The sequence below is a fragment of the Rhinopithecus roxellana genome, chromosome 4 (assembly GCF_007565055.1).
Source record: "Rhinopithecus roxellana isolate Shanxi Qingling chromosome 4, ASM756505v1, whole genome shotgun sequence".
NCBI lineage: Eukaryota > Metazoa > Chordata > Mammalia > Primates > Cercopithecidae > Rhinopithecus > Rhinopithecus roxellana.
In genome coordinates, this window is record NC_044552.1 from 28997248 (window position 1) to 29023658 (window position 26411).

Sequence of the window (26411 nt, forward strand, 5' to 3'; positions counted from 1 at the left end):
AGGTGCAGGCAGGTCTTGAAGGAGAGAAAGTCTTAGCTAGTGGAGGGGACGGTGTTCCAGGCAGATGCCAGTTCAAGCCTCCATGCTCAGGGAGTGATGCAGGATCTTGAGGCACATAGGTGGGCAGAGCAGGAGGATAGGCCTGGAGAGGGAGGCAGGGACCAGAGCTTGTGGCTGTTTTCAGCACACAGGGGTCGTTTTCTGGCAGTAATGTCCGGAAGGGCTGTGACCAAGGAGTTCTTGACAGAAACAGCTGGGGACTGGCAGCCAGACAGAGGATTCAGAGGTGATGGCTCCTGACTGAGGCTAAGGAGCCCCAGCTGGGCAAGGACATGCCAGCTCCTGGTCCAGTCTTACCCAGCACCATATATGAGACACACAGTGGAGTGGCTAAGACTTGAGCCAACCTGCCTTGACTCAAATCCTGCTTCTCTAGTTACTGTGTGACCTTGAGCCAATTACTTTCCCTCTCTGTGCCATAATTTCCACATCAGTTAAATGGGGATAATAATAGTACCTGCCTCTTAGGGTTGTTGTGAGGATTACATTTGCCAACATACACAGAGCATGGTGTGTAATAAGTTCTTGGAGAAGGGAAGCTGGTACGATTGTGATGGAGGTGGTGATCCAGCTTAGGCTCTGGTACAGTAAGAAGGCCCATCAGGCTGTACTGGCAGATGGAGCCCATGGAAGCCCCTGGCACACTGACTGTCCCCACTCATCCCCTGGGTAGGGCAGAAGTGTTCCCACACTGTATAGCCTGCCAGTGGGCATCAGGGAAACACCTGAGTCACCACGAGGAGTACGAGGCACTTGGGGGGTTGCCCAGCTGAGCACAGAGGGCTGCCCTGAAAGTGAGCCCCTCCCTACTCCTAGCAGAGACGGGGAAGGGAGACAGCTGGGCTTGGTGGGAAGGACTGGGCCCCAGGTGGCTTAGTTGCTCTGGCCCCAGACCAGGTCTCTAGAGCTCTGGGTCATTTGGGTTAAGCTCCTAACTACCACTGCCCATGAAATCCACCTGCCAATGGGCAATGGATGGAGTCATGCCCCTCCCTGCACCTAAGCTCTCCGAAGGGCAGTTTCTTCTTGGAGCCAGACAGTGGGTATTGGAATGGGAACATGGGGGCTGCATGTGCGCTGCAGGCTGTGTGCGTGTGTGTGTGTGTGTGTGTCTGTGCGTGTCTGTGTACACACACACATGCATGTATGTCCGAATTGGAGCAGTCCAGGGATTTGTTTTGCAAGAAGTTCTTTTATTTTTATTTTTTGAGACGGAATCTTGCTCTGTTGCCAGGGTGGAGTACAGTGGCGCTATTGTGGCTCGCTGCAACCTCTCTCTCCCGAGTTCAAGCGATTCTCTTGCCTCAGCCTCCCAAGTAGCTGGGATTACAGGCACATGTCACCACACCCGGATAATTTTTGTATTTTTAGTAGAGGTAGGGTTTCGCCATGTTGACCAGGCTAGTCTTGAACTCCTGACCTCAGGTGATCTACCTGCCTCAGCCTCCCAAAGTGCTGGGATTATAGGCGTGAGCACCCCCGCCCTTCCCACACACACCACGCAAGAAATTATTTTGCTAAAGACTACTTTTTGGTGAGGGGCTACATTGCTGCGTTCAGGCCCCCTCATTCTGGCTCAGGGCCCTTGTCTTGTCTGAGAGTCTGAAGCTCCAGCCTCTTAAGTGGGGCAAAGCTGTGACATGATCAGAGGGCTTCTGGCTCTGGCATAGTGCCGGGGGGTGGACAGGGGAGATAGCTAACACTGGCAGCCAGACCAAAAAAAAAAAAAAAAGCCAAGGTTTTTTTTGCCAGCATACAAATTAAACCCAGTGCCTGGCTGTATTGTGGTTGTTGTTTTGAGACAGAGTCTCCTCTGTCACCCAGGCCGGAGTGCAATGGTATGATCTCGGCTCACTGCAACCTCCACCTCCCAGGTTCAAGCGATTCTCATGCTTCAGCTTCCTAAGTAGCTGGGATTACAGGCATGCGCCACCACGCCCGGCTAATTTTTGTATTTTTAGTAGAGCTGGGGTTTCACCATGTTGGCCAGGCTGGTCTTGAACACCTGACCTCAAGTGATCCGCCCACCTCAGCCTCCCAAAGTGCTGGGATTACAGCCATGAACCACTGCACCCGGACTTTTTTTGTTTTTGAGACAGGGACTCGATCTGTTCTCAGGCTGGAGTGCAGCAGTGCAATCTTGGCTCACTGAAACTCTGTCCCCCAGGTTCAAGTGATTCTCATTCCTCAGCCTCCAAGTAGCTGGGATTACAGACGTGCACCACCACACGTATCTAATTTTTGTATTTTTAGTAGAGACAGGGTTTCGCCATGTTGCCCAGGCTGATCTCAAACTCCTAGCCTCGTGTGATCTGCCTGCCTCGGCCTCCCAAAGTGCTGGGATTACAGGCATGAGCCACCATGCCTGGCCCAGGCTGTGCTATCTTTAGTGCCAGGGCTGAAGAAAGGAAGAGGAGAATAGATTTCATTGCAGGAATAGTGGTGGGTCGGGTGGCAGCTACCTGAGAAAATCTAGTCGGTGGGCCTAGGTCCAGTGGGTCAGGGGAGAGAGCCTAGGGGTCAAGGTTGCTCTTGGCTGGGCAAGCTGAGAACAGTGTGTAGGGAGCAACCTTGGCTCAGGGTAGATGGCAGACCTCAGCTGTAGAAGGAGCAGTGAAGCCACATGAAAATGGCAGGCTTCTGGCAAAATGCAGGGATGGGCTGCAGCACAGCAGTTTAGTCTAAATAGGAGCAGCCCAAGGGATGTGTGTAGGTTTTAGAACAGCCAGGCTACAGCTCCCCTCCCTCTTCGCTGGTGTCCTTGAGAGGCCACAGTCAGAAGAGACAATCCCAGGCTAGGGAGAGATGTCAGCATGGGAACCAGAGACCCTAGTCCCAAATTCAAAACTCTAGCCAGAGTCCAGAACTGCATCTGAGCCTAAGAGACAACCTCTTGCACCTCCCAAAACTGAGAACAGTTTTACCGGTTCTGGTGAAAAAAACCCACTACCAGCTTATATGTGGGAGTGGGAGCTGAGGCTCTGCTGAGTAACACGGCCCAGTGCACACAGCCGTCAGGGCCTGGCTGGGCTCCAGTCCCGCTGTGTCCAAAGCTCTGCCGTTTTCTGCTTCGTCCTCTAGCATGTTCTCTAAGACGCCCTGTTGGGATCCTCAGGCCTGTACCTTTTGTCATCTGCAAGGGGGGCCTATAAGGCCTTATGGGGGCTGGCGAGGCTTGAGTGGGAGCGTGACGCATAGAGGGAGCTCAGTCAGCTCCCTCCCCTCCCTCCAGGATTTGGTCCAGACAGGGAGCTCCATCAGGTCCTCCCCAGGGTCACCAGAGGCTCAGAGGCTGTGTTGTCGATTATATATACCAGGCAGTACTGTGGCTTTTCCTCCTCTAATACTGCCTGTTAAGTGGAGACCCCACATCTTCATGTCCCCCTCTTCCTGGTTCTCATCACCACAGCCTGGTGTGCATTTCCCTGTGTCCACTGACACCCATGCCACATGGGTCCAAAAACAGAGTGTGTTCTCATTGCCTCATCCCACTCACCCTGGGCTCTGCCGCCACTGCGCCTTGGCTCTCGGGAGTCCCATCTGACCCTTGTCACCAGTGCAGTTCCTTCTCTTGGGACTCATCCCTTCTGAGCCCTCCCGGGGTCCCTCCCTTCTCACCCTCCCCTGCTTCCTCCATCTCCAGGCTTTCATTCTGGTGTAGCATAAAGAATTGGTGCTTCTGGTACTTGTTATTTGGATAATGGCAATTTTTTTTTTAAGCTGACTAATGCCACTGCAGTCACACATTGCTCTTGGTAATTGCCAGGGTCCTTTTTCCAGTATTGTGGCCAACTTCCACCCCAGAACCCCACTCCACTCTTGAGCTAAGTGTCTTTATGTCTCCTATTTTAAATTAGAATTGTGTTCAGTTGCATGCAACAGAAATCCGGGAATCAGTGCCGGCAATCAATAAAACAAGTTTGATTTTTTCACCTAACAAGCAGTCTGGAGGCCAGCATTGCAGGGCGGGTCCAGCAGCTTTGAGAGGCTGCAGTGGCCGGGTGCTTTCGGACTTTTCACCCACCCTCCTACCCTGTCTTCTGCTGCTCCAAAGGCAGCTGCTACACCTCTGGGCATAGTATTCCTGTTTCAGGCAGGAAGATGGGAAGGGCAGAAGTTTGTCTCTTTCTATTAGGAAATAATAGCTTTTTCAATAGCTCCTCCTTTTAGATTTCTGTTCACATATTGCTGATCAGAATTATGCCAATGAACACTGTAGCTGCAAGAGAGCTTGGGGAAAATGAATGTTTAGGTAGGCACTTTCCTGATCCAGAGAAGACTGAGACTTAGAAGGAAGGAGAATGGAGCTGGGGAGAAATAGGAGTGACTGCCCCAGGTACCACTTGCAGAAAGCCACGGAGTGAGCAGGACAACACCTGTGAACATTTCCTGTGCTCTGGGTCTGGTGCTTTCCAAGTTTAACACCCAGGAACGAGTGGTCAGGACTGATCCTTGAGGAACTGATGTATATTAAACAAACTTTCAAGTCCCTGCAATGCAGTGTAAATGAGTAAAGAGCCTGCAGGGGAGAAACTGCCACTAGTGGAGATCATGCCAGTGGGCAGCCATTGCTTGGCTCTGGGGGTGGGTGCCAGAGGCCTGCAGGTGCTCAGGGTCCAGGTCTGCCCAATTTTCAAGAGAAGCCAGAAAACCAAATTTTTAAAAAGTTTTTTCGTTCTGACTCTGTTTTGAAAAAAGTTTGGTGTTACAGAAAAGTTGCAGAGATCGTACAGAGTCCCCACATATCCTTTACCCAGCTCACATTAAATCTTACATAAAGGAACACTGGTACAATACTATTAACCAAAGTCAGTGTGCTGTTCAGACCTTACCAGTTTTTCTGCCACTTCCCTCTTTCTGCTTCGGGGATCTGGTCCAAGATCCCACATTCATTTAGTTGTGTCTCTGTGGTCTGCTCCTGTCTGTGAGGCTTCCTCAGTCACAAAGCTAGAGGTTTACATGACCTTTTCCAGGTTTTCCCACTCTACTGTAATAATTTGGAAATTATACGTCGGCATCTTGAGATGTCTTTTGAAAAATAAGGGGACTTGAGCTGATTGAATGTTGATCACTCCCTCTCATCTTCTACATTATTAAGTTTGCCTTCGTATTTTATTATAATTCAAATTATTTTTAAGTCAGGCACAGTGGCTTACGCTTGTAATTCCAACACCTTGGTAGGCCAAAGTAAGCAGGTTGCTTGAGCCCAGGAGTTCAAAACCAGCCTGGGCAACATAGCAAAACCCCATCTCTAAAAAAAATACAGAAATTAGCTGGTGTGGTGATGCACGCCTGTGGTCCCAACTACTTGGGTGGCTGAGGTGGGAGGATCACTTGAGTACAGGAGATAAAGGCTGCAGTGAGCCATGATTGCACCACTGCACTCCAGCCTAGGCGACGGAGTGAGACTGTCTCAAAAACCAACAACAACAACAACAAAAAAAAACACCAGAAAACAGCTAAGAGTTTTGTATTGTTGTTTTATTTCAGGATTTCAGGTTCAGGGTACAGATGCAGGTTTGTTATATGGGTGAACTTATGTCACAGGGGTTTGTTATACAGATTATTTCATCACCCAGGTACTAAGACTAGTACCCAATAGTGAATTTTTCTGCTCCTCTCCTCCTCCCAGCCTCCACCCTCAAGTAGGCCCCGAGGTTATTGTTAAGTCCAAGCAAGAGAAGACCTGGTGGAAATGAATGTGTAGCCTTAAGATGTTTTGAGGGGGATGATTTACTACCAGCTGGAAGTTGCTGTGCTGTGAAGCTGGTAGTGGTTCTCAAACTTGGCTGCACGTTACAGTCACCAGGACAATTAAAAAATAAGAACCCCAATGTCCAAGCTGCTCCCAAAACCAATCAAAGGAGAATCTCTGGGGTTGGGACCAGGCATCTGTGTTTTTAAAATCTCCCCAGTGACTACAGTGTACAGCCAAGTTGGCAGGTCTAGAGCAGGACCATGGTTGCGGATCTGTCAACATGAGTCGAGAACAGCAGGACTTTATGTCTTTTTTCCACACCCAACCACTGAAAGGATGGGACTCACCCCTTCAGGAACAGTAGCACAAGAGAGCCATGATTCTTGGGCCTGAGTGCTGGTAGGGACAGGGTCAGGGATGGGAGGTGTGATGCATATATGGATCTCCAGGTGGGCTGGAGAGTTGGGAAAAGCCCCTCAAGTCATTCCAATGTGCTTCCTGGAGACTCAGAACAGGAGGCAACAGAGGAGGCAGGGAAGGGTGGCACAGTGGTGTGTCACCTCTCTGGTTTATGGAGCCTGCTCCGAACCCCACAAACCCACTACGAGGGCCAGGTGGGAAGGGTGATAGGGCAGGTGACTTATGATACAAGGAACAGAGACCATGGGATAGCACTGCAGGGACTGGGGAAGGAGCAGGAGCAGAAGAACCCCCTCCATGACAGCAGCCCCCAAGCGTGCCCCACTCCCACCATCCTCTTCCTCGTCACTGACTCACCTGACCTCTTCCTGTCTTCTCCTCTGCCAAGGCTGATGGGAACCACCCTGTAGAGGTCCATCTGCGTTCAGACCCAGACGATGCCAGAGCTATGACCAGGCCTGCAGGCGTGGCGCCGAGGGGAGATCAGCCATGGAGCAGCCACAGGAGGAAGCCCCTGAGGTCCGGGAAGAGGAGGAGAAAGAGGAAGTGGCAGAGGCAGAAGGAGCCCCAGAGCTCAATGGGGGACCACAGCATGCACTTCCTTCCAGCAGCTACACAGGTGAGGAGAGGACTGGCAGGGGACACGGGGCAGAGGAGGCACAGCCCAGTGCAGTGGGGATCCTGGCCCACTGTGAACACCATCGTGTGGGGCACAGAGTAGCAGAGTGCTGAAGGACTGGAGCCAGAAGCCTGGGTTCACGCCCAGTGCGGTGGGGATCTGCTCTGCCACTCACCAGCAGTGGGGCCTGGAGCAAGGTGTACCACTTCCTTCTGTAAAACAAGCCAGAGGATGGTAGGTGTTGTGGATATGGGCTCTTGTGAGAATTAAATGAGTGGGCATTTGTAACACATGTCATCATCATTATTAGTATTCCCACCACTGTTACCACAAGGAATCTGAGACCAATCTCCACTAACAGCACACTAGAAAGATCAGCTGTACCTGGGATTGTTATGATCAATTCCATTGGTCTGCAATAATTATATACATCATCGTTGAGCTGCATCGTAATTAGATAAAATTGCTAAGCAGTTAGTATGAATAAGTCAACTAATATTATTTTTATGCAGCCAAGCAGTTGTAGCTTCTCCTGTCTCACTTGTTGGTTCCCCTTTATTTATCAGCAGTGTAGACAGTTTTCTCTAGTACCCTGTACTGTTCTGTCATCTTCATCATCATCATGTTATGTTCACCTTCAAAAGCATCCAGAATCCATGCAGACCTTGGCTTTCCCTTCTGCAATTTCCCCTGCTTTTTTGTTTTTGTGGTTTTTGAGACAAAATCTCCTTCTGTTGGCCAGACTAGAGTGCAGTGGCACAATCTCAGCTCACTGCAACCTCTGCCTCCTGGGTTCAAGCGATTCTCCTGCCTCAGCCTCCAGAGTAGCTGGGATTACAGGAGTGCACCACCACACCTGGCTAATTTTTATATTTTTTAGTAGAGGTGGGCTTTCACCATGTTGGCCTGGGCTCAAGCGATCCACCCGCCTCAGCCTCCCAAAGTGCTGGGATTACAGGCGCGAGCCACTGCGCTTGGCCTGATCCCCCTGCTTCTTGCTTTCTCCCTTCATTTCTGTCCTTACCCAAGTGCTGCAGGCCTATACATCCAGCTCATCCTCACTCCTTCCCTCAGAAGGAACTCAGGGTCATAAGGATGTACTGCTGGGAGTAGACACCCTGCACTCGCTGCTGCTTTTAGCTGCAGGAGATCCTAGCCACATGTGGTGACTCAGGCAGAGGAGCAAGCCCATGCCACAGGAATGGGCTCTGGACCCCTGTGACTGCATGGAAGCAGGAGGAGGCAGTTGGTGTCCAAGCTAAGGCAGGGTGTAGGCTGTGGAGGTAGCGCAGGCTTCTGTTTGGGTCTGCAGCTAAGATGGGTCTGAATCCTTGAGCCACACGTGCACCTTGAACCTGCAAAGCGAGTCCCAGAATTTTGCAGTTCTTCCTCTTCAGTGTATAGAGTGGGTAGAGGAAGTACAGAGCCATCATTCAGTCCTTCTGATCTCACCCAGGATCACCTGGGAGTGACCAAAATAGGCTAAATGTGATTCTAGGGCCAAAGTGAAGGCGTCCCCCATTCCCCGAGTAACCAACTTCCTGTCTATTGGCTGGTAACTGGGATGGCTTTGGAGACACAGCCGGTCTCAGAAGAGAGGAACAGCTAACCAGGAGTGATAATTCACTCAGTGCCAGTAGCACATACTGTTCTAAATCTGAAGAAGGTGGGGAGGGTTAGAAAGCAAAGGGAAGACAGTGGGGACTAAGAATGAGTGTGGGATGTCACGAGGATGCAAGGGAGAATGCAAGGAGAAGAGATGGCCACAGGGTTTGTGGTTATGCTGCCTGCCATGGCCCACCTCATCCCCATATCTGAGCCCAGGCAGATGGAAGTCCCCTGCAGAGCAGTGTTCTGTCCTGGAGTTTCCTCCACACCCCTTCTTGGGACCAGGGCTGTTTCCCAAATAGCATCACTGTTCCCGTGCAGGCCAGGTGAGGTGCCTGGGAGCAGGGGTAGGGTGAGGCAGGCATGGCGGTGACCTCTCAGGCAGCTTCGTTGTGGGATTTAGGGCACAGCAAGGAAACATCCAGGGCAGAGGTTGCCTCACCAGTCACACGGTACTATGTATAAGGTGGTGTTTAATAGATTCTGTTTATCAATAAATGGATGAAGTGGAGGTAGAAAGACTTCCTTGTTCAATCATTGAAACAGGAGAGAGGTTACTTGACTTAATCACTATGTGTTAAAGCCATAGTGTACGAAAAGTTCCCCAAAATTCTACAAGACAAGCAACCTAGCAGGAAAATCAAAACAGGTAACAATGGGACAAATACAAATGGCCTGAAAACCCAACAGGTTTTTCAGTCTAACCAACTCAAAGAAAGCACCTTAAGTTGCGATGCCATTTCACCTGTCAGATGGGTGGGGAGGATTTGGCTCTCCCACCACCAGGGGTGAAAGGGTAGTGTGGACCAACACCTCTTAGTGCGCAATTTTTTTTTTTTTTTTTTTTGAGACAGACCTTGACTCTGTTGCTCAGGCTGGAGTGCAGTGGCACACGATCTCGACTCACTGCAACCTCCGCCTCCCAGGTTCAAGTGATTCTGCTGCCTCAGCCTCCCGAGCAGCTGGGATTACAGGTGTGTACCACCGTGCCTGGCTGATTTCTGTATTTTTAGTAAAGATGGGATTCCGCTGTGTTGGCCAGGCTAGTCACAAACTCCTGACCTCAGGTGATCTGCCCACCTTGGCCTCCCAAAGTGTTGGGATTACAGGCATGAGCCACCATGCCTGGCCAAGTGTGCATTTCTTTTACCCTGCATTCCCATTTCTAGGAATGGGTCTTGTGTAAGTACTTGCTCAACATGCACAGAGATTTCCACACTAGCTTATTTACTGCAGGACTGCTCATAAGAGCAAAAATAGGAACGTGCCCATCTGTGGGGAACCAGTTCTAGAAACTGTGGTAGAGCCATGTGGTGGAATACTCTGGAGTCATTGAAAAGGATGAGGCTGGTTTGTATATATTAAATAAGTTCCTGACAAGTTGGGGATCCCATTGTTCAAAATCCTTGTGTTTCATAGAAGGCACCAGAAGAGTCTATACTGAAGGACTCAGGGGCCAACTCTGAGGAGCAGGATGGTGGTTAAGGAGGCTCTGTCACAAGATCCTGCATACCCTTCTGTATTTTTCTCAACAAGTCTGCACTACTTTCATAATTTAAAAGGCAACTGTATTTTTTTTAAGGTTAAAATTAACTGTTTAAAAGGGGGGTGAGGGGCCCTGGAGACAGAGCCTCATCATGTGTCTGGAGCAGAAGGGCTTTGAGATCACAGAGACCAGGGCAGGCATCCTGGGTGTGTCGCTGTGAGCTGCAGCCCTCGCCAGTGCCATCACTTCTCCGAGTCTCACTGTCTTCACCTTTACAGGCTGTGTCCTACCCAGTCTGAGGGCCGGCTGGGTGAGAGTCAGTGGGGATATCTGACACATCGCAGGTCTCCGCACCTGCTAGTTCTCTGCCCCACTCCCGTGAGTTATTACTTTGGCCTCAGGAGTCCCCTGAGGGACCCATAAGGACAGGGCATGGCTTTGAGCCCTGAAACAGCAGGAAGGCTCCACAGTCACCCCTGACCCCATCCCCCTAGCAGTTCAGCACTGACTCTCAGTGCACATACTGAGCTCCACCCCTGCCAAGCACCTTCTCCTCACCCTCCCCCAGTCAGGCAGGACAGACCTTCCCATCAACAAGGAAACTGAGGTTACCAGAAACCCACTTGCCAGGGTCCTGTGGGTATGCAGGAGTAGAGACAGCTAGAGCCAGGGTTCATATCCTATTCCCTTTCTCATCCCTCCTGCTTCAGTGACATCCATCCCAATCACACTTGAGAAAGAAAGAGGAAGATTAAGTGTCCTTCCTCCTGGCCTCAGCACCTCCTCACTTGGCAAGCACTTGGTGGGTGTCAGGCTGGGCCCAGCACTGTGCCCAGGGCTGGCCATACAGCGGTGGACAAGGCTGAGTGCCTGTCCCAAGGAGCGCACAGTTCAGGCAAACAGGACAACAGAAGTAAAGAGGCTGCTCAGTAACCCAGCCTCAAATCCCTGCAGAGTTTGGCCTGACTTCAGAAGCTGCTGGGTACCTGTTTGCCTGTGAGCTCTGCCAGCGAAGTAAATAGACCAATCGGGAGCCTCCTGGCTGTCTTCACAGCCATGACAACGGCATTCTCCCAGCATTGGAGACTAGATATGCAGGAGAGCTCTCAGCCACAAATGATGTGAGTAAGGTCAATAGTGTCTATTTGCTGAACTTGTAATCAAAGATGGTGAAACTGATACTTTACTCTCTGGGTGAGAGGGCTAGTGTTTACACTGAATCCAAACATTTGGATAATGACATAGTACCTCCTCAGCAGTGACTGTGTCCTGTTGTTTATCATAATAATGTTACTGATTAGCAGTCCTGAACCTGCAGATATGTGTAGTAGTGGAATGCTGAGGTTAAGAGCTCAGCTCCAGGAGTTGCACGGTTCTAGATTATAATTCTTGCTCTGTCACTGTGTTAGGGTTCTCCAGAGAAGCAGAACCTGTGTGTATGTGTGTGTGTGTGTGTGTGTTTTGAAAGAAAGAGATGTGTTTTAATGAATTGTTTCCCACAGTTGTGGGGGTGGCAAGTCCAAATTTTGCAAGGCAGGCAGGCTGGAGAGCCGGGGAAGTTGATGTTGCAGCTCAAGTCCGAAGGCAGCCTGGAGGCAGAATCTCCTCTTCCACAGTGGGGCCACGGTAGGCACTCAGTCTTTTTTCTTAAGGCCTTCAGTTGTTGGATGAGGGCCACTCACATTATGGAGGTAATCTGCTTTACTCAAAGTCTTCTGATTTAAATATTAGTTACATCTAAAAAATACCTTCCTAGTGGCCGGGTGCAGTGGCTTATGCCTGTAATCCCTGCATTTTGGAAGGCCGAGGTGGGTGGATCCCCTGAGGTCAGGAGTTCGAGACCAGCCTGGCCAACATGATGAAACCCCGTCTCTACTAAAAATACCAAAAAAACTAGCTGAGCGCCTGTAATCCCAGCTACTCAGGGGGCTGAGGCAGGAGAATCACTTGAACCCGGGAGGCAGAGATGCAGTGAGCTGAGATCGCGCATTGTACGCCAGCCTGGGGGACAAGAGCGAGACTTCATCTCAAAAAAAAAAAAAAAAAAAAAAAACCTTCTTAGCAACTGGGCACCATGGCCTAATCAAGTTGATAGGTAAGATCAACATAGCGGCTATCAGCAAGTTACTTAAGCTTCTGAGCCTTGGAGACCCGGCTTCCTTGCCCATAAAGTAGGGGTAAGAAGAGTATCTTGAAGGGTTGTTTTGAGGTTTTACGTGAGATTAAATGGGTGTCCAATGGAGTGCCTTTAGCGGGACACCTGCTTGCCCCCACCTCTACCCTGGACATCATGTTGTGGGGGAAGTGGTGGAACCTTCAGAACCTGGCCCCTAGTATGGGAAGAATTCTGCCGTCACCTTTCTTTCAGCAGAGAGGGAAGCAGCCCCCTTCTGTGACAGTCACATGCATGGGTGATGGCTCCTTCCAAAATCCTGCACCTCTTACTGCCCCTTACCTGGTGTTGCCCCACTCTATCTCATGTTCTAGTTTTCTTATCTCTTTCTCTTTTTTTCTATTTTATTTTTTTCCTGTAGGCACAAGTGAGTTATAGTAAGTTAAGTTACATCTTACCTTTCCTTGTTTTTCTTGTTTATTTATTTGTTTATTTATTTATTTATTATTATTATTTTTTGAGACAGAGTCTCGCTCTGTCGCCCAGGCTGGAGTGCAGTGGCCGGATCTCAGCTCACTGCAAGCTCCGCCTCCCGGGTTTACTCCATTCTCCTGCCTCAACCTCCCGAGTAGCTGGGACTACAGGCGCCCGCCAGTATCTTGTATTTTTTAGGAGAGACGGGGTTTCACCGTGTTAGCCAGGATGGTCTCAATCTCCTGACCTCGTGATCCGCCCGTCTCAGCCTCCCAAAGTGCTGGGATTACAGGCTTGAGCCACCGCGCCCGGCCGTTTATTTATTTTTTTGAGACAAGGTCTTGTTCTGTCAGCACAGGCTGGAGTACAGTGGTGCAATCACAGCTCACGGCAACCTCGACCTCCCAGGCTCAAGTCATCTACCCACATTCAGGCAATCCTCCTGCCTCAGCCTCCCAAGTAGCGGGGCCCACAGGCATGTATCACCACACCTAGCTAGTTATTTAAATTTTTTTTTTTTTTTTTTTTTTGAGACGGAGTCTCGGTCTGTGGCCCAGGCTGGAGTGCAGTGGCCGGATCTCAGCTCACTGCAAGCTCCGCCTCCCGGGTTTACGCCATTCTCCTGCCTCAGCCTCCCAAGTAGCTGGGACTACAGGTGCCAGCCACCTCACCCAGCTAGCTTTTTGTATTTTTTAGTAGAGACGGGGTTTCACCGTGTTAGCCAGGATGGTCTTGAACTCCTGACCTCGTGATCCGCCCGTCTCAGCCTCCCAAAGTGCTGGGATTACAGGCTTGAGCCACCGCGCCCAGCCTATTTAAATTTTTTATAGAGACGGGCTCTCACTATGTTGCCAGGCTGGTCTCAAACTCCTGGACTCAAGTGATCCTCCCGCCTGAGCCTCCCAATGTGTTGGGATTATAGGTGTGAGCCACTGCACCTGGCCTTTTTTTTTTTTAAGTAGAGACAGTCATGCTTTGTCACCCAGGCTGGTGTACAGTGGCACAATCACAGCTCTTCTAGGCTCAAGGATCTTCCTGCCTCAGCCTCCTCAGTAGCAGGCACTATAGGCAGGTGCCACGACACCCAACTATTTTTTTTTACTTTTTGTAGAGACAGGGTCTCACCATGTTGCTCCTGGCCTCAGGTGATCCTCCTGCCTTGGCCTCCCAGAGTATTGGGATTACTGGCGTGAGCTACCACACTCAGCCATTACTTTTTTTTTGAGACAGTCTCACTCTGTTGCCAGGCAGGGGAGTGCAGTGGCATGATCTCAGCTCACTACACTCTCTACTCCCCCACCCCCAGGTTCAAGTGATTCTCCTGCCTTAGCCTCCCAAGTAGCTGGGACTACAGGCACGAGCCACTGTGCCCGGCTAATTTTTATATTTTTAGTAGAGACAGGGTTTCACTGTGTTGGCCAGGATGGTTTCAATCCCTTGACCCATGATCCACCCGCATCGGCCTCCCAAAGTGCTGAGATTACAGGTGTGAGCCACAATGCCTGGCCCTGCTCTTACCTCTTTCTTACCTCAGCTATTTGAGGGCAGAGTCTAGGTCCTGCTCTGCATATAGAAGGTGCTTATCAGGTGTCTTTTGAGTGAACACAGAGGGTGACATTGTCACGTGCAGTGCCAACAGCAACCAAATGACTAGACACCTGCTGACTTTCCATGGCCACAGGGAAGATGAGAAAGGCACCTGCAGGAGGTGTGAATAATATAAGGGTATTGGCCACTGTGGACAAGACTCGGTGGTGGAAGTGAGCTCCGAGATCCAAAGGGAATGTGAGTAGAGACATGCAGAGTCTAGCAGAGGAAGCAGACATGCAGGCCACAAAAACAAAATTACAAGAAATGCCACAACGCAAGCATATGCTCACGGACTGCACAGATTCAAGGAGGAAATGCCAGAAACCCTGCCTGCCCCAGCATTTGCGTGGGCGTCCACAAAGGGTTTCTGTCATGTTATCTCTTTTTCTTCCAACATCCAGTGCTGTGAGTTTTATTGTCCCTGTTATAATGCCTCCAGGAGTGGCAGGTCCTGCCCAGCCCTGTCAGCCAGTTGGTGCTGCGGTCAGGACATCCAGGCAGCCTGAGGACTGCCAATTGTGCAGAGAGCTATCATGTGCCTGCTGCGTGCCCAGCACCTCACACAGCTCTCAGTGCCAGACCACGCTGGTGCCCTGGTGGACAAAGTTCCTGGCCTTGTGGCCCTTATGTCTAGTGGGTGGCTTCCAACAATGAACACACACAGGATATGTCAGGCGGTGACAAAGGCCTGAGAAGACCAAAGCAGCTTCACCCTCCCAGAGCACAGCTTTGCCTTCCCAGGCCCGAGAGATGGAGGGAGCCCAGTCTCCCACTCTGGGTCAAGAGGAACAGTTACACACCTTGGAATGACTGAAGTTGGGAGCTAAGGTGCCAGGACAAGACAGGCCCTTTTAGGAACCAGAGACTTGTGTCACCCCTAAACCTCACCAGCCAGGAGGGGAGCAGCCCACTGGGTCCTCTCTGCCATGGTTGGGTGCTTCTTGTGCTCCCCGTCCTGTGGCCAGGATAGGGGAAGGAGGCTTTCCTGCTGCCACTTCTAGGGCCCAAGGGAAAGCTGGGGGAATGGGGAGACCGTGTGGGAAGGATGGAGTGCACTTTGGTTGGTAGCAGGTGGATAGTTACTCACATGGTGGGGAAATGAAGGTTGCTTGGCCTGTATAGTAGAGGGGTACTACTGCAGGCCTGGAAAACATTAGTCTGGGTTCATCTCCATGGCTTGGGTCCCCCTGATGTCCCCTTCTACTCAAAATGGCTGATTCTCTGGTTTGGAGGTTTGGCACCTGCTTTTGGGGAGGTTGCTCAGTCATTAGAGAAGAGTGCAGAGGTTGGATGGTCATCATGGCAAAAGCAGGACAGCTGGTAGGTGAGGCCATGAAACCAGCTCTGGGCTAGCAGTCAGGAAGCTGAGGCTTAGTTCAGGTCCCCTTTCCAAGATGAAGAGATCATTTCCGAGTGTCCAAAGGGCACTGGGAAGAGACTCCTAGCAGTTCTTAGGAAATCATCTGACAGCAGATGTATCCTGAAGTCATAGCCTTAGCAAACTGCCTTCCCCACCAATACACTCAACACCCCGTGGTTCAAACATCTATACGTTTGATAGAAAAACTTGGAGAAATTCAGTGTGTTGCTTAATCAATATGACTGATACTTAAGCTGTTCTACTCAAGCAAGAAGTTTCATGGGAATGAACTTGAGCTTCTTGAGAGATTGTTTACAGCATCCCTGGAGTCTATGCAAGAATAGAACTTCCTTTGGGGGATGGTGGGCAGGCTAGCTCTGCAGAGGTCTACAGTCCTGCCGTTTCTGCAAAACACATTGCACACGTCTCCACGTGGGCCACACAGTGGCAACCTCTGAACCAGGAGAGCTGCTTCCTAAGGGCCATCTAAAGACTGTGTGTCTGCTTTCTCCTTGCTTTCCTTCTCCCAAAACACAGCCATTCTCCTCCCCACTGCTGCCGCATAGTGAGTTCAGTCCGGGAAGCCTTTGACCCAGCCCCAGTGGTAATAGCTGCCGTGTACTGAACATCTTCTGTATGTTAGGCTCTGGGAGAAACACTGTGGAGACTTTTTGCCCATCCTCCCAGAGAAGCTGTCAATACCCCTGGTTCTAGGTGAAGAAACTGGTCCTTAGAAAGGTTGACTCCCTGAGGCCACACAGCTGTTAATTGGCTGAGCTGAGGGCTGTGGGGCTGTTCCCACGCCCTGGCTTCCAGGCCTGGCAGCATGTGGAGCTGACCCTCCATCGTGTGTCCACAGACCTCTCCCAGAGCTCCTCGCCACCCTCACTGCTGGACCAGCTGCAGATGGGCTGTGACGGGGCCTCGTGTGGCAGCCTCAACATGGAGTGCCGGGTGTGCGGGGACAAGGCATCAGGCTTCCACTACGGCGTTCATGCATGTGAGGGGTGCAAGGTACGGACTCGGGGGAGCGGTGGCTGGCCACTGAGGCTCTGGTCACATGGTGAATTGACCCTCCACAAAGCTTTCCCTGCCTTGGGGTAGGGCCCTGACTGTATCCACTGCAGAATTCCTGCCCAGGAGGCAGCCAGGCCCTTGGGCTCCAGACCTCAGCTCTGGGCACTGCAGGAGAAGAGGGAGTTCCCTTGTCAAGCCTACCCTGTCGGGCACCTGTGTTGACCCAGCTTTGTGGGTGATTGTGCCCCCCTGGGGACCAGACAGGCAGGACAGAATGAGGGTCTTGGGCTGAGGTCTGGATTTCCTGTTTCTCAAGGCTCAAAGGGGGCTCTTTGAGAAAAAGGACAGACATTTGTTTTCCAGTGATATTTGTGGGTCCTTCCTAACTTCACACACATCAAAATCTCACGCTTATTTTATTGAACCACCACCTCACAAATATACAGAACTAGATAAATTTATGAGAAACCAAGTGCCGTGAGACAATCTTATGTTACCAAACTAACAAAGAAGCTTTTTTTTTTTGAGATGGAATCTTGCTCTGTCACCTAGGCTGGAGTGCAGTGGCGTGATCTCAGTTAATTGCAATCTCCACCTCCCGGGTTCAGGAGATTCTCCTGCCTCAGCCTCCAGAGTAGCTGGGATTACAGGTACACACCACCATGCCTGGCTAATTTTCGTACTTTTAGTAGAGATGGGGTTTCACCATATTGGCCAGGCTGGTCTCGAACTCCTTACCTCAGGTGATCCACCTGCCTCGGCCTCCCAAAGTGCTGGGATTACAGGCGTGAGCCACCGTGCCTGGCCCAGTTTTTGTAGTTTTAATAGAGACGGGGTTTCACCATATTGGCCAGGGTGGTCTTGAACTACTGACCTCAGGTGATACACCTGCCTCGGCCTCCCAAAGTGCTGGGATTACAGGTGTGAGCCTCTCTGCCCAGCCCCAACAAAGAAGCTTTAGGACTTCTTTAGGCATTTAAAATAGTTGTGTTCTTTTTGTTTTTTGTTTTTTTGAGACGGAGTTTCACTCTTATTGTCCAGGCTGGAGTGTAATGGCGCGATCTTGGCTCACTGCAACCTCTGCCTCACGTGTTCAGGAGATTCCCCTGCCTCAGCCTCCTGGGTAGGTGGGATTACAGGGGTGTGCCACCACACTCGGCTAATTTTTCTGTATTTTTAGTAGAGATGGGGTTTCACCATCTTGGCCAGGCTGGTCTCAAACTCCTGACCTCAGGTGATCAGCCCACCTTGGCTTCCCAAAGTCTGGGATTACAGGCATGAGCCACTGCACCCAACCTAAAATAGTTTTAATTAAAGTTTCAGAATTATTTATTTTCCTTCTCCATCCCCCCTCCAAAAAAATTTCTCCTCATTACTTCCAAATTTCAGGAGTATTTACACCTTATGCATAATAGGCCCTTTGGCACAACCTCCCCCACCTCCTGGTGGCCTTTCCTCACCTGTTCTTGGTGCCTCAGGGCTTCTTCCGTCGGACGATCCGCATGAAGCTGGAGTACGAGAAGTGTGAGCGCAGCTGCAAGATTCAGAAGAAGAACCGCAACAAGTGTCAGTACTGCCGTTTCCAGAAGTGCCTGGCACTGGGCATGTCACACAACGGTGAGAGCTGACCAGAGCAACACAGGGTGCTGGCTCCACACAGCCTGAAACCAGGGTCCAGAGAGCCCTCGGGGCAGCCCAGAGGGGGCGCCTGTAGAGCAGTGCCTGGCACACAGTAAGCACCATGGCTGTTGGCTGTTGGCTTTGCTGATCTGGACCTTGGGTCTTAGAGCCTAAGACCTGCCAGTTCCTCAGACTGCCAGCATCTACCATGGTCCCAGGCCTGGGGTAGTCTCTACCTCCCTGTACCTGAGGTTTACCCATTCTGGGCCAGAAGGAAACTGAGAATTGATAACAGCTTGAACAATTTGGGGAACACCAGTCCCAGAAACTCAAGCCTGTCTCAGATGACCTGACACAGCATGAAAGCTACTGCCAAGGCCAGGGATCCCCTTGGCCCTCCTTGGTTATAGAAGGCAGGCAGTAGCCAGTAAGTGACCACATCTGTCAACTCCCAGGAGCCAGGCAGAAGTTTCTTGGAGGTCAGCCACTCCCCAGAGACAAAGCCTTCTCTGCCCTGTGCTCCAGGCCTCCTGCAAAGCCTTGTCTTCGGACCTCTAGGGTAGGATATTGCAAAGCCCACCTATCCCCTTAGTACCTCTCTGAGTCAGACCCCTAGAGGACAGGGGAGAGCCTCTTGTGATCTCGACAGGCAGGTTAGCTGCTTGGCCAGCTTTTACCCAGGGATGCCCTAACTGCCTTGCATCTTAGAGGGTAGCAGGACCTGAGCCCTCCCTTTGCGGCTCTCCTGGGTAATGGGGTCTGGCAGGTCTGGGTTTCACTCCTTTCCTAGGAAATCTCAGAACTGACTGAATCCCTCTCCTCACGCTAACTCCGGGAGAAGTCACATTCGTATCCTACTCAATTACTAATGACAACAATTTTTGAGTGCTTACTATGTGAGGATTCTTATTTAATTGATCTAATAACTCAGTATGTTTTTAAAAGTATTAGCCTCATTTTTATGATTAAAAAAGAAAAATGGCCAGGTGCAGTGGCTCACACCTGTAATCCTATCACTTTGGGAGGCCAAGCAGGAGGATTGCTTGAGTCCAGGAGTTTAAGACCAGCCTGAGCAACATAGTGAGACCACGTCTCTACAAAAAAAAAAACCAGCCAGGCTTGGTGGCATGCACCTGTAGTCTCTGCTACTCAGAAGGTTGAGGTGGGAGGATCACTTTAGCCCAGGAGGTCAAAGCTGCAGTGAGCCATGATTTGCCAGTGTACTACAGCCTGGACAAGAGTGGAAACCCTGTCTCAAAAAAAAAGAAAAGAAAAAAGCCGGGCATGTTGGCGCACGCCTATAATCCCAGCATTTTGGGAGGCCAGGGCGGGTGGATCACCGGAGGTCAGCAGTTCGAGAGCATCCTGGCCAAGGTGGTGAAACCCCATCTCTACTAAAAAAAAATACAAAAACTAGCCGGGCATGGTGGCGGATACCTGTAATCCCAGCTACTCGGGAGGCTGAGGCAGAGAATTGCTTGAGCCTGGGAGGCAGAGGTTGTAGTGAGCCGAGATCACGCCACTGTACTCCAGCCTGAGAGACAGCAAGACTCTGTCTCAAAAAAAAAAAAGAGAAGAAAAAGAAAAGTGAAGGAGTCTGCCCCAAGTCACACAGCTAGTAAACTGCTAAGCTGGAACTCAAACCCAGGCCTTTGTCACCAAAGTCTGTCTTACCCCAGTCAGAGTAGCTCAGTCACTTAGTATGTTAGAGCCCTTGTGTTCTGGGCACTGTGAACATAACAGACAAAATCACTGCTCTTGCAAAGATACACCCCCAAAAAAGAATCACGTCTTGTGGAGCTTGCAATCTGGAGGGGCCACCCCAGCATTCCCACCTTGCTGACTCTAGAGCTTCTGGGGGCCCTGGGCTCCAAAAGGATTTGGCCCATGCACCTATAAAGGGATGGGGATGTCAGAGGTGCTGGGGCCTGCCTGGGCTCCTTGCTGACTGCCCTCTTCCCTGTGCAGCTATCCGTTTCGGCCGGATGCCAGAGGCTGAGAAGAGGAAGCTGGTGGCAGGGCTGACGGCAAATGAGGGGAGCCAGTACAACCCACAGGTGGCCGACCTGAAGGCCTTCTCCAAGCACATCTACAATGCCTACCTGAAAAACTTCAACATGACCAAAACGAAGGCCCGCAGCATCCTCACTGGCAAAGCCAGCCACACAGCGGTGAGTGTTGCTGCTCGGCCTGGCAGTATCCCGGGCTCTGGGTCCCACTGCTGCCTGCCTGACTCCTGGGAGAGCCAGGCCTTCTCCCTCCCTCAACTTCATGGTGCAGGCAAGGGATATGGGGAGCACAGTGGGGGGGGTCTCCCGAATCCTGGTCTCTAACAGGGCCTGGTTTTCAGCCCTTTGTGATCCACGACATCGAGACATTGTGGCAGGCAGAGAAGGGGCTGGTGTGGAAGCAGCTGGTGAACGGCCTGCCTCCCTACAAGGAGATCAGCGTGCATGTCTTCTACCGCTGCCAGTGCACCACGGTGGAGACTGTGCGGGAGCTCACCGAGTTCGCCAAGAGCATCCCCAGCTTCAGCAGCCTCTTCCTCAATGACCAGGTTACCCTTCTCAAGTATGGCGTGCACGAGGCCATCTTCGCCATGCTGGCCTCCATCGTCAACAAGGATGGGCTGCTGGTAGCCAACGGCAGTGGCTTTGTCACCCGCGAGTTCCTGCGCAGCCTCCGCAAACCCTTCGGTGATATCGTTGAGCCCAAGTTTGAATTTGCTGTCAAGTTCAACGCCCTGGAACTTGACGACAGTGACCTGGCCCTATTCATTGCGGCCATCATTCTGTGTGGAGGTGAGTGAGAATGTGGCAGGCGGGCTGGCCCGGCACACCCAGTCGTCCTAGGGGCTGGCCTGCACTACAGGGCACTGTGCCTGAGCTCTGACAGTGTGGGGAAGTGTCCCTTTGATCTTGGCAGTGGAACATGCAAGGCACTGCCTGAGCATGCAGGGTTAGCTCCATCTCGTTATGTATGTATATTGAGGTGGAGATAGGAAAGAGACTAAGCCAGGCGTGGTGGCTCACGCCTGTAATCCCAGCACTTTGGCAGGCCGAGGCGGGTGGATCACTTGAGGTCAGGAGTTCGAAACCAGCCTGGCCAACATAGTGAAACCCCGTCTCTACTAAAAATACAAAAAATTAGCCAGATGTGATGGCACACACCTGTAATCCCAGCTACTTGGGAGGCTGAGCCAGGAGAATCGCTTGAACCTGAGAGGTGGAGGTTGCAGTGAGCCAAAATCCCACCACTGCACTCCAGCCTGGGTGACAGAGCAAGACCCTGTCTCAAAAAAAAGGAAAAGGACTAACAGGCAGTATGCTGTCATGTTAATGTGGGGTGGAAAAATTGTCTGCATTGTCTCTGCATTTTTTTTTTTTTTTTTGAGACGGAGTCTTGCTCTGTCGCCCGGGCTGGAGTGCAGTGGCCGGTTCTCAGCTCACTGCAAGCTCCGCCTCCCGGGTTTATGCCATTCTCCTGCCTCAGCCTCCCGAGTAGCTGGGACTACAGGCGCCCGCCACCTCGCCCGGCTAGTTTTTTGTATTTTTTTTTTTAGTAGAGACGGGGTTTCACCGTGTTAGCCAGGATGGTCTCGATCTCCTGACCTCGTGATCCACCCGTCTCGGCCTCCCAAAGTGCTGGGATTACAGGCTTGAGCCACCGTGCCTGGCCTGTCTCTGCATTTTTTAAATTCCAACACAATAAATACAATAATAACTATGCTAACTAACTGTGGCCTAGAGCTTACTTCATGCCAGACACTGTTCCTTTTCATCGATGACGACTCACTTGATCCTCACAACAAACCTGTGCAGGAAGAATGTTTTCTATCTCCATTTTACACATCAGAGAGGCTGAGTAACCTGCCCATAGCTTCACTGATAGGCTGTGGCAGACACAGGATTTGAATTAAGCATTGAGTCTCTTAACCACGATACTATGTTGCCTAATCAGGGGGAAAAAACAAAAGAAGTGGATTAAGACCAAGGGTAGGGAGACTAGAACACCCAGTAGACCATTGCTGATGGGACAGGGCTTGGTCTGTCACGGGACAGGTCTTGGTCTGTCACGGCCAAGGAGGCCTGCTGTCCCCTGGGCCAAGTCACCTCTTGGGGTGGAGGTAGGGGAGCTCCACTGCCTTTCTGAGCTCCCTGGCGTGCCCTGTGTCCCCACAGACCGGCCAGGCCTCATGAACGTTCCACAGGTGGAGGCTATCCAGGACACCATCCTGCGTGCCCTCGAATTCCATCTGCAGGCCAACCATCCTGATGCCCAGTACCTCTTCCCCAAGCTGTTGCAGAAGATGGCTGACCTGCGGCAGCTGGTCACCGAGCATGCGCAGATGATGCAGCGGATCAAGAAGACCGAGACCGAGACCTCGCTGCACCCTCTGCTCCAGGAGATCTACAAGGACATGTACTAGGGGCGGCGCCCAGGCCTCCCTGGAGGCTCCAGTGGGGCCAGCACTGGAGGGGCCCACCCAAGTGACTTTTCCGTTGACCAGCCCTTGAGCACCCGGCCTGGAGCAGCAGAGTCCCATGCTCGCTGTGAGACACATGACACCCACCGCCTCTGGCTCCCTGTGCCCTCTCTCCCACTTCCTCCAGTCAGCTCTCTTCCTGTCTATTGTCTCCCTCTTTCTCAGTTCCTCTTTCCTTTCTAATTCCCTTGCTCTATTTCTTCCTTTCTGTAGGCTTCTCCTCTTCCCTTCTCCCTTGCCCTCCCTTTCTCTCTCCACCCCCATGTCTGTCCTCGTTTCTTATTCTGTGAGATGTTTTGTATGATTTCACCAGCAGCATAGAACAGGACCTCTGCTTTTGCACACGCTTTTCTCCAGGAGCAGAAGGGAGTGGGGCCTGCCCTCTGCCCCATCATTGCACCTGCAGTCTTAGGGTCCTCACTTCTGTCTCCTGTCTTCAGAGCAAAAGACTTGAGCCATCCAAAGAAACACTAAGCTGTCTGGGCCTGGGTTCCAGGGAAGGCTGAGCATGGCCTGGACTGACTGCAGCAGCCTGTAGTCCTGGGGTCCCCGCTGTAAAGGACAGTGGGCAGGAGGCCCAGGCTGAGAGCCAGATGCCTCCCCAAGACTGTAATTGCTCCTTCGAGGCTGAGGCCACCCACTGACCCAACTGATCCTGCTCCAGCAGCACTCCTCAGCCCCACTGACACCCAGCGTCCTTCCATCTTCTTCACACTGGTTTGCCAGGCCAGTGTTGCTGATGGCCCCCTGCACTGGCCGCTGGACGGCAGTCTCCCAGCTTGGAAGTAGGCAGGGTTCCCTCCAGGTGGGCCCCCACCTCATTGAAGAGGAGCAAGTCTCAAGAGAAGGAGGAGGGGTTGGTGGTTGGAGGAAGCAGCACACCCAATTCTGCCCCTAGGACTGGGGTCTGAGTCCTGGGGTCAGGCCAGGGAGAGAGCTCAGGGCAGGCCTTCGCCAGCACCCCCACTGCCCCCCTGCCCAGTAGCAGCCACCCACATTGTGTCGGCACCCAGGGCCAGGGCCTGGCCTCACATCCCACTGCTCCTTTCTCTAGCTGGCTCCATGGGAGCTCAGGTCCCACTCTCCCTGAAACTGCCCCCTCCAGCACACACACAAGCACTGAAATCACTTTACCTGCAGGCTCCATGCACCTCCCTTCCCTCCCTGAGGCAAGTGAGAACCCGGAGAGAGGGGCCTGCAGGTGGGCAGGCAGGGCTGGGCCAGGTCTCTGGGGAGGCAGGGGTCCTGCAGGTCCTGCTGAGTCAGCCCAGCACCTGCTCCCAGTGGGAGCTTCCTGGGATAAACTGAGCCTGTTCATTCTGATGTCCATTTGTCCCAACAGCTCTGCCGCCCTCCTCTTCCCCTTTATTCAGCCCAGCTGGCCACCTAGAAGTCTCCCTGCACAGCCTCTGGTGTCCGAGGACCTTGTGGGACCAGTCCCACACCGCTGGTCCCTGCCCTCCCCTGCTTCTAGGTTGAGGTGCGCTCACCTCAGAACAGGGCCAAAGCACAGCTGGGCATGCCATGTCTGAGTAGGGCAGAGCCCTCCAGGCCTGCAGGGGCAAGGGGCTGGCTGCAGTCTCAGAGCACAGAGGTAGGAGAGCTGGAGTTCGAGCCCAGGCTTCCTGGGTCCTGCCTGGTCCTCCCTCCCAAGGGGCCATTCTGTGTGTGACTGGGTGGAAGTGCCCAGCCCTTGCCCCTACCAGCGCTGTGGCCTCCCTTCCATGCCCCAGGATCACTCTCTACTGGCAGGATTCTTCCAGCTCCCCACCCACCCAGCTGATGGGGGTTGGGGTGCTTCCTTTCAGGCCAAGTCTATGAAGGGACGGCTGCTGGGACCCACCTCCCCCCACCGTGCCGCGTCCCTGCCCCGACCCGGGTCTGGTGCTGAGGATGCAGCTCTTCTCAGTGTCTGAACAATCTCCAAAATTGAAATGTATATTTTTGCTAGGAGCCCCAGCTTCCTGTGTTTTTAATATAAATAGTGTACACAGACTGACGAAACTTTAAATAAATGGGAATTAAATATTTAAGAGCTGACTGGAAGCTGACTCAGTTACTTGAATATTCGTTTTTCCTGGGGACTGACAGGGCTCCACACCTCCACATCCAGTACTGGAGGGCAAAGGAGGCTTTGGGTGCCGAAGCCCTCCTTTGCCTCCACCTCGCTTTGCTCACCACTTGTCAGTCGGGTGGACGACTGTGCCATTTCCACCCTGCAGAGAGAATTTGGGGTGTGAGGATACAAAGGATGTGTGGTACCCTGGTGGAGCAGTTGGGGTCTGGGGAACGGGAAGGCCCCTGGAGGAGGCGGATGCAGGACTCAATAGATCAAAGCCAGTTTTTCATCACCGTGAGAGATCATGGCTTTCCTCTCCTTTGCTGCCACCCGGTTCTCTCCTGTCTTTCCTGAGGTGCCATTTCCCCAGGGGTCCAGTAGAGCCCAGCTCCCAGCAGCCATGGGTTTGTCTGTAGTGCGAGGCCAGGTCAGGGTATGTAACAGAGTATGTTTATCTAGTCAGGAAAAAACTACAGCTAAATATTTCCAAATGGGGAATGCACTGCAGGGAGTTGTTGCAAAAGTATTGGAAGTACTGAAAGATCAATGGGGGAAATAGAGGCCATCCGGAGGTAAGTAACTGCAGGAAGCCATGCTCACCTCCAGGGCTGAATGGGAAAATGGTATCATTTGGGGGCCACCATTGCTAGAACACACACTGACACTGCAGCAACCAGGAGCCTGAAGTCACCAGTTGATTTGACTATAGAACCAGACTGCTGGTGCCTGAGTTCACGCACATGGTACATATGGGGCCACCAGAGTGCCCAAGGCCACCACCACTGCTGCCCCTGTGACCTCACTGCTTGAGTGCTGTAGCCCCATAACTCATAGCCTGGTCTCAGCTGCTTCTGCCAGAAGTGCTATCAGAGTTTGGGGTTGGGGAAGCAAAGGATTCTTCCTTCTGCCTATCTTCCAGTCTGTTGCTTTTACCTCCATTGGGGGAAAAAAATGGATGGTAGTCTAGGAAATGGAGTTTGTAGACTTCCACCCATAGAGGAGCATGTGGAAGGGTGGGAATTGAACCAAACGTCTGCAGGCAAACAACTAGCACAGCGTACAGGCACCAGCCCCAGTGTGAGGGATCCTAGATGCCCACAGCTAAGGGATGGTCACTACAGCACTTGCCTCCCTGTTTTCTCTCTTTGCTGGTCATCTTGGCAGAGCAATCTGAATTGTCAGGTCCCATATGGTTCATCTCAGTCCAGAGAGTGACAGTCCCAGGGGAACAGGAGGAAAAGAGGAGGAGGAAAAAAAGGGGTGCTTGGAACCAGGGCATCTCTGAAATTGGTAGCCTTTTTTATAATGGAATCCTCTGGTTTACTTGGTATTATAAGTAGAATGTTCATTCAGAAACAGAATGCTTGTTCCTTAGTACTATAAGAAAAAATTAGCATTTAGACAAAAAGTTCTCTCAGCAAGGCAATTTTACTTTCTGCAGAAAGGGTGTTCCTCACAGATGGAACAATGGTGAGACTGCACACGAACAAAGGAGGGAAGCAATTTTTATCCCTTACACAGCTTGTCCTTGCTACTGTGTTCTGTCTCCATTGGCTGCAGCCAGACCACACAATCTAAGCTAAACCCAACTAGCTAATAACTTAAAACTTTATCCTAAAGAGGTAAAGGCAAGGGAGAACAAAGGAAAAGAGGAAGTTGCTTGCAAAAGGACTTAGAAAAGTAATAACCAAATATAATGGTTAAAGTACAAGGACATCGAATGTACTCATTCCCTTATATCTAATAGCTACACAGGATAGGGCTTAACAGAGTTATTAGCACAAAACAAGGTGGCTTGAAG

The 26411-nt window shown here is 51.7% G+C and overlaps 1 protein-coding gene across 10 annotated transcripts in view; it reads left to right on the forward strand.

Annotated features, from left to right (window-relative positions):
• Positions 1-24591, forward strand: part of PPARD (peroxisome proliferator activated receptor delta) — an 87437-nt gene extending 62846 nt beyond the window's left edge. For 7 of the 10 annotated variants that reach the window (XM_030928919.1, XM_010389648.2, XM_030928920.1 and 4 more), the window contains 6 exons: positions 6567-6797; positions 16288-16442; positions 17924-18062; positions 20034-20236; positions 20416-20866; positions 22247-24591. In XM_030928919.1, coding sequence (XP_030784779.1) covers positions 6668-6797; positions 16288-16442; positions 17924-18062; positions 20034-20236; positions 20416-20866; positions 22247-22494 — 1326 coding nt within the window. In that variant the 5' untranslated portion in view covers positions 6567-6667 and the 3' untranslated portion in view covers positions 22495-24591. The remainder of the gene's footprint in view (positions 1-6566; positions 6798-16287; positions 16443-17923; positions 18063-20033; positions 20237-20415; positions 20867-22246) is intronic. The other 3 variants (XM_010389651.2, XM_030928922.1, XM_030928923.1) reach the window with 3 other exon arrangements.
• Positions 24592-26411: the final 1820 nt, after the last annotated feature.